At 41.4% G+C, this 8,182-nt stretch overlaps 1 protein-coding gene across 1 annotated transcript; it reads left to right on the forward strand.

The window, feature by feature from the left end:
- Positions 1-643: 643 nt before the first annotated feature.
- On the forward strand, positions 644-1,838 carry LOC145120311 (uncharacterized). The gene is made up of 2 exons (XM_079056139.1): positions 644-1,538; positions 1,631-1,838. Exons 1-2 carry the CDS (start codon positions 644-646, stop codon positions 1,645-1,647), a joined length of 912 nt encoding a protein of 303 aa, XP_078912265.1. The 3' UTR covers positions 1,648-1,838.
- The last annotated feature ends 6,344 nt before the right edge of the window (positions 1,839-8,182 follow it).

Below are 8,182 nucleotides of genomic sequence, written 5' to 3' on the forward strand. Positions count from 1 at the left end.
CCACCGCTTCCTTGACTAGTGGAGGGTCGTTAGCCGAACGGGTAGAACAAGGACTATAATTTTCATTAAAAGTATAATGATAAATATAAAGTAACTAAACCTTTTATAAATACCCAATCTTAGTTACTTTAGGAAAATGTGAATTTGGTGCTAACCCATGAAATTACACTTTGTACCTTACCAAGTCGTTAGTGGAGCGTGTGTGGTTAACCGGAACACTAAAATGGACTAGTAAGAGTAGCAAAGGGTAGATTAATGTTTATCATAGATTGGTGGAGCGCGTGTGGTTGACCGGCACATCGATAATTTGCATGGTTATTCACACCTTGTTTTGTGATCCTCGGCATCCCAGTCACAAACTTGAAGAGCACAATCGAGATTTAAACATACCATTGATAAGTTCAATGAATCTCAAAAGAATCTAGGAATTTCAATTCATTTAAAACTTAATAATTTATTTCGTTTTTCATGGTGGAAATTGGTGAATCGTCATTCACCTACCTTCAAATATTTTGTAGCTTGGATTACTGCATCCCTCTTCTAAGTTATAAAATATTGTGTTGGGTCCTAGCCTTAATATTTCATTTGGGTGACTTATTAAGGATACCTTATCTAATTTAAACTTTGTCTTTCTTCTTTTCAGATGTCTTCCAACAATGCTTCAGGCTCAAACCCTACTGGCTCCTTCTCTCTCATGAACCTTTGTGGGAGGGTCATTTTTGATGGAACTAATTTCAATGACTGGATTAGGAACATCATAATGGTCACACACTATGAGGACAAGGAATATGTCCTTGATAAGGAGCTTAAGGAACTTGATGAGTTGTCTGCAACTCCTCAGGAAATTGCTGACTTTAGGGCACATGAGAAAGATGCCACCAAGGTAGCTTGTATCATGCTTACCACTATGGCACCTGAACTCCAAAAGTCCTATGAGGACTTCTACCCTTTTGAGATGCACCATGATCTGATGGAAAGGTACCATCAGAGTGCTCGTCAAGAGAGGTGTGAAATAATCGCCTCCATGATAACAACTAAAATGAAGGATGGAGAGTCTATCACAGGCCACCTACAGAAAATGCAAAGATTTGTGGACCGTCTGCTCAAGCTGAATGTGAACTTTGATGAGGAGTTGGATATAGATATCATTCTACACTCCTTACCTCCATGTTATGATCAGTTTCGCATGACCTATCATATGAACAAGGAGGAGGTCACCTTGAGCAAGCTTCAGGGACTTTTGAGGACTGTTGAAAGCAACCTCAAAGGTAAAAATGTTGTTTCTACTCCTACCACTGCCTCAGTTCTGGCAATCAGGCAAGGTAAAGGGAAAAAGAGGAAGACCCCTACGACGGGTACCAAGGGAAAGTCTCTTAGAGGCTCCTCTTCGAGTGGAACCAAAGGTGGTTCTGCCACTCCCTCTTCCAACCCGAAGGATGCACAATGCTTCTACTGTCAGGAAAAAGGGCACTGGAAGCGAAGCTGCCCCAAGTACTTGCAGGATCTTAAGGATGGGAAAGTGAAACCCACCCATGCAGGTATTTACACTATATTGTCTAATAACTCACCACATACTAAATATTGGGTCCTTGATACAGGGTTTGGAGTTCATATTTGTTCTGATTTGCAGGGCCTAAAAAGAAGTGAGGATGTGGAGCACGGGAAGATAAACTTGATCATGGGGAATAGGAAAGTTTCACCTGTCACCAAGATTGGAGTTTATTCTTTATTGCTTAGTAGTGTATTAGATTTGAATAAATGTTGTTACTCGTCTGAAATGGCGAGAAATATTATTTCTTTTCATGGTTTGTACAAACAAGGATTTACTTTTTCATTTGATAATGAATGTGGTAGTATTGATGCTTTTTATAATGGTGTTCTTTATTTTAAAGCATTACCTTGTAATGGAGTATATGAAACTGTGTCGATTGTAGACAACTTAGGAAATAAGGTATTGCATATTGATTCTTCCACTAGTTTGGATAAGGCATCCTTGTGGCATTTTCATCTTGGACATGTCAAAAAGAAGCGCATAGGCCAACTCCAGAAGGCTGGAGTCTTGGAGTCATTTGACTTAAAGTCAGATGATAGTTGTGAGTCTTGTTTACTTAGAAAAATGACAAAGTCACCCTTCACTGGTACTTGTGCTAGGGGTGAAGGTTTGTTGGATCTCATATACACAGATGTGTGTGGACCCTTCAGAACTGCCACAAGGGATGCTAACCGCTTCTATGTTACTTTTACTGATGATTATAGTAGATATGGCTATGTCTACTTAATCAAGCATAAGTTAGAAACCTTTGATAAATTCAAAGAGTGTAAACAAGAAATGGAGAATCAGTTGGGCAGGAAGATAAAGATGCTCCGATCCGATTGAGGTGGTGAGTATCTTAGTATCGAGTTCCTTGACTATCTTAAGGAATGTGGAATTGTTTCACAATTGACACCTCCCAGGACACCACAACTGAATGGTGTGGCTGAGAGGCACAATCGAACCTTGTTGGACATGGTTCGTTCCATGATGAGTCGAACTTCATTACCAATCTCATTTTGGGGGTATGCCTTAGAGACTGCCACCCATATCCTTAATCTAGTCCCTACCAAGAAGGTTTCCAAAACACCTCACGAGATGTGGACTGGGAAAGTTCCCACTTTAGACCACATTAAGATTTGGGGTTGCGAGGTTTCCGTGAGGCGCGAGACTCACGATAAGATCGAACCTCAAAGTGAGCGGTGTATTTTCATCGGCTACCCACATAAATCCTTTGGTTACCTCTTCTACAGACCCAGTGAGAATGTGGTCTTTGTGGCAAGGAGAGGAGTCTTTCGTGAGAGAGAATTCATAAGCCAACGAAACAGTGGGAGGCAAATTGACCTTGAAGAGCTTCAAGAGTCAAGCGGTGAAGGAACCTCAAACCCTAGCAATCAACCTGAGGAGGAAACTCATGTTGAACCAACTGACGAGTCTGTACCTCTGAGGCGTTCCACTAGAGTTAGGAATCCACCTGAGCATTATTATGGTTTCCATATTACTACGGAAGGTGATACATTTATCAATGATAGTACACTGGTAAATCTGGATGAACCTGACAACTTTAAGGAAGCCGTGGCAGGCCTTGAATCTGCTAAATGGAAAGAGGCTATGGACAGCGAGATCCAATACATGTATGACAATCAAGTTTGGAACTTGGTTGAAAATGTATCGGGTCGTAAGACAGTCGGGTGCAAATGGATCTTCAAGAAGAAGATCGACATGGATAGGAAGGTACACACTTACAAGGCGCGACTGGTCGCCAAGGGCTTCACCCAAACTCATGGAGTTGACTATGATGAAACCTTCTCACCAGTAGCGAAAATTAAGTCTATTAGGGTTATGCTAGCCATTGCTTCATTTCATGTATATGAAATATAGAAAATGGATGTCAAAACCGCTTTCCTTAATGGAAAGTTGGCTGAGGATGTTTACATGAATCAGCCAGAGGGTTTTGTCAATGTAAAGTACCTTGATAAAGTGTGTAAGCTTGAGAAATCCATTTATGGATTGAAACAAGCATCTCGCAGCTGGAATATTTGTTTTGATGAGAAAGTCAAAGAGTTTGGTTTTTCGAGAAGCGAGGATGAGTCATGTGTATATGTCAGGGCTAGTGGGAGTATAGTTAGCTTTTTGGTACTGTATGTGGATGACATACTACTCATAGGAAATGACATCCCAACCTTGCAGAAGGTTAAGTCCTGGCTTGGGAAGTGTTTCACTATGAAGGACCTTGGAGAAGCTGCCTATATCCTAGGGATAAGGATATTGAGAGATAGGAGTAAAAGACTAATTGGACTTAGTCAAAACACTTACTTGGACAAGGTGTTGAAGAGGTTTAACATGCAGAATTCCAAGAAAGGAGACTTACCAATCCAGAGCAATGCCAAACTGAGTAAGACTCAGAGTCCGAGTACAGAGGCTGAGATAGCTGAGATGAGTCGATTACCATATGCTTCCGCTGTTCGCTCGATCATGTATGCTATGACTTGTACTCGCCCTGATGTGGCCTTTGCTTTCAGCATGGTCAGCAGATATCAGGGGAACCCTGGAAAAGCCCACTGGACTGCGGTAAAGAACATTCTCAAGTACCTGCGAAGGACTAAAGACTGGGTTCTTAACTTCGGTGGGAGTGATGACTTGAGAGTGGTGGGGTATAGCGACGCCAGCTTTCAAACCGACAGAGATAATTTCCGCTCTCAGTCGGGCTGGGTCTTTACCATGAATGGAGGAGCGATTACTTGGAAAAGTTCCAAGCAGGAGACAGTAGCTGATTCGACATGTGAATCAGAGTACATAGCAGCAAGCGAAGCGGCGAAGGAGGCGATATGGCTGAAGAACTTCATTGGAGACCTTGGAGTTGTACCAGCTATAAAGGAGCCTATGGAGATTTTCTGTGACAGCAATAGTGCGGTTGCCTTAGCCAAGGAAACGAGAGATCATGGCAGATCCAGACACATTGACAGAAAATATCATTTCATAAGACACAAGATAGAAGAAGGACTCCTCGTGGCAAAGAGGGTATCGTCAGAAGATAACCCAACAGATCCCCTCACGAAGGGACTGACTAGGGTTAATCATTTGCAGCATGCAAGGAGCATCGGGATGAAGGACGATATTAGTTTTAATAATTAGGTAGCTATTTATGAAACTTGTAAAATGTAATTGACATTTGATGATTAAATAAAAGTTGTTATTTATTTATGAGTAAAGTTATTATCTTGTGTCAATCGTTTACTATTGTTTCAACTTTGCATGTTTTGACTTCCAGAATAATTACTTTATTCAAACTCTCCACGGTCAATCATACTTTGGAAGTAGGTATTGAATCAAGATTGTCATGAATTGGGCTTGTAGATGTCTAAGGTATTTAGACATAGCAAAAGTTGCTGCAACATTCATGATTGCTCTTAAGTTCTGAGTATTGGATTAAACCCACGCTCACTTGTATCACTTCATGGAATTAATCTCGAGTGATCATGAGACGGTAATATCATATAAGTCTTCAAACCTAGAGATATGAGTTGTTGACTATGATTTGGTTGTACATTGATTGTATGAAAACGCATCAGTAACTTGATGTTATAAAACGTGCTCTTGTGTATGATTCAACAAGTAGTTAGTACAAGCATATGAGTCGAAGTTTATCTGTTCCTTTTAGTCCTGAGAGGATTAGAACCGATATCTAGGCCCCTCGATGATTTTGTTTTGACCTATGTGTCGGGCCCGGTGAGAACCAAATTGATGTGTTCAGTTTGGTTCTATGTCAAACAAATCGGAAATCGGGAAACAAACTGCTGGACAATAAGTACGACGTTGTTCCATGTATTTTTCGGACAGAGGATTATATGATCACTTATCTAAAATGGCACTTCATAGTTCAACAGAGTTTTAAGAGCTACGATTTTTGGTCGATTCCTGAAGTCATACTTGCAATTATACTTATCAGATTTATCCACGTGGGAAACAAACTGCTGGACAATAAGTACGACGTTGTTCCATGTATTTGTCCGACTGATATCTTGAGAACAGAGGATTATATGATCACTTATCTAAAATGGCACTTCATAGTTCGACAGAGTTTTAAGAGCTACGATTGTTGGTCGATTCCTGAAGTCATACTTGCAATTATACTTATCAGACTTATCCACGTGGGAGACTGTTGGATAAGGTGTCTAAGTCCATAACTATATTTGGTATGTACTTGACCCGACCCGGCATGGTCCATTTAGGTTGCACTTCACCGGAACAATTTGTATGGATAGTCTTTTGAGAATAGTATATTTATGATTTATTAATATATTATAAGTTATAATATATTAATATGAAATCATATTATTTAATTAGTATTGATCAAGAATTAATTTAGTGATCCAAAAAGAAACTAATTAAATATGGACTCTTATATATATATATATATATATATATATATATATATATATATATATATATATATATATATATATATATAGAATGGGCCAATGTTCATTTAGGATGGGCTAAGCTTGCATGGGAGTCCATGGATAGTCCATGGAGCTTTTAACCCATGGATCCTATGGAAATGAAAGGTCATGGGTATTAGGGTTTACATGGATGTAACCCTAATCCACCATACTATATAAAGAGGTCTTTAGCACTTGAAATTGGCACTAGTGTGTGAGACTTGAGGCATAGCCGATTTTGTGAGCCTAGTATACTCTCTCAAGAACTTCCAAGCTGTTGTGGTGATTTGTGATTCCACTTGAGGCATTCACATTATTGGTGCTAGGCTCTTAAAGCTCCAAGCAATCAACTACAAGAGAAAGGTATGTCATTCTACTAGTTTTTATATTACATGTACCCCAATCATATGTTATTTAGGATGAAACCTTGGAAAAAGAAAGTTTGCATGTATAATAGAGAAAACATAGATCCAAGGTTTCTAGGGTTGCATGCACACCATAGGAGTGTTAGAATGCTCAAAACCCATCAAACATTTGGTACCATTCAAGCGTGTATTCAGAGTTACACAACCTTGATACAACCCTAAACGTCAGCGATGACAGGAAAGGTACTTATGGTGTACGGCGGAGGAGAAACGTGTCTACTCATACCAATGTCGTCGCTCAATGGCACACAACCATCTGCGTCAGACAAATAAGCCTCCACCCACACGCCAATAGCACAGACATCCGGTCCAATAACGGGAACCGCAGTGGCAGCAATCGCCGCCCTATGGCGACCATCACTATTCACAACAGAGCAATCGGTCACGACCATGACCGCAACCCCTCAATCGACAATGACTCAACAGTCTCAACCACCGACTCAACAGTCGCAACCGGTGGTCTCTCAGCCGCAATCTCTACCGCAGCAGGCGGGGATGAACACTTGGTCCGCAGGGACCATATTGTCCTCCACACAATACCCATTGTCAAGCTACCAGTTCTCTCCAGTAGCAAGAATGTCGCATATTCCGCTTTTTGCTCAACAGCCTCCGATGTTCAACCCCTACTTCCAGCAGTCATAAAGATCCATCCTCCAAACACCATCGCTGTAAGAATCTAACCCCCACTTGTCATCAGCTCAACAACTAAATACCTATGCTAAATAGCCTCAGGGGTCGAACCCGAACATGCTCCAGTAGCTGAAACCGGGTTCACCACTAAAATAGAGCACACAATTGAGCTCCTAGCAGCAACCATACTTCTCGCAAGCAACGATGTACAACCAAGCATACGGGAACCCATAATACGCTCAACAATTTATGATGTACGGTAGTTTTCCATACTCACGCATGGAAAACTCGGTGAGAAGCACCATATTTGATTTTTTCCAGGAGATATTGTAGTATGAGATCCCACAGTCGGCGATGATACCAAACATCCCCAAGTATGACGGTACAACTGACCCCGACGAGCATATGGACACCTATGAGTGGACGCTGACATCGCCGAGGATGGACAAAGGGCTCATTCGCACGTATTTCCTTGTTACGTTATTAGGAAACGCCAGAAAATTGTTCAAGTCACTGCGACGGGAAGTATCTCGAGTTTCGAGCAGTTATAATACCTTTTCCTCAACATTTTCATGCAACTAAGGAAGGGGAAGGGAGATGTGAACTCCATAATGGCATGCAAGCAAAAAGAAGGAGAGTCAATACGGGCATATTACGATAGATTCACTATGAAGACGCCCAACATCCTGGGCCATGAAGAGTCCTTGTAACTGCCGCCTTCACCCATTGTCAAAGAAGATGCAAGGGACGGTACCTCAGTCAAGAGACGAGCTCAAATACAAAGTTGAGAAATATCTTAGACAGATCGAGGGTAAAGAAAGGAAGGAGGTCAACCTAAAGGCCGTTGCAAACGAGTACATCAAGCAAGAAGAAGCAAAGTATCGTCGTGTGCAGAGCCCTAACGACCGAGATCACCATGACAGGAGCAATAATAAGCACAACCGGCACTCGAGGCACCCATCCTGCAGATTTCGTCAGTTTGGTAAAGATGGGCCCCGAAAGCATCAAACTGAGGTGCATGTCGTTGAGAAAACACCTCAAAAGACGGACAAAAAGAAAGGGAAGTACTGTGAGTATCACAAGAGCGAAACTCGCGATATCGGCGAGTGCGCGGTGCTGAGGAAAGAAGTAGAAGAAAAACAGCTAACATGCGA

This window comes from Lactuca virosa, chromosome 6 (assembly GCF_052849685.1).
Source record: "Lactuca virosa cultivar CGN04683 chromosome 6, Lactuca_virosa_CGN04683_v6, whole genome shotgun sequence".
Classification (NCBI taxonomy): domain Eukaryota; kingdom Viridiplantae; phylum Streptophyta; class Magnoliopsida; order Asterales; family Asteraceae; genus Lactuca; species Lactuca virosa.

Coding starts and splice junctions, on each gene's coding strand:
- LOC145120311 (XM_079056139.1), top strand. CDS start 644: ATGTCTTCCAACAATGCTTCAGGCTCAAACCCTACTGGCTCCTTCTCT.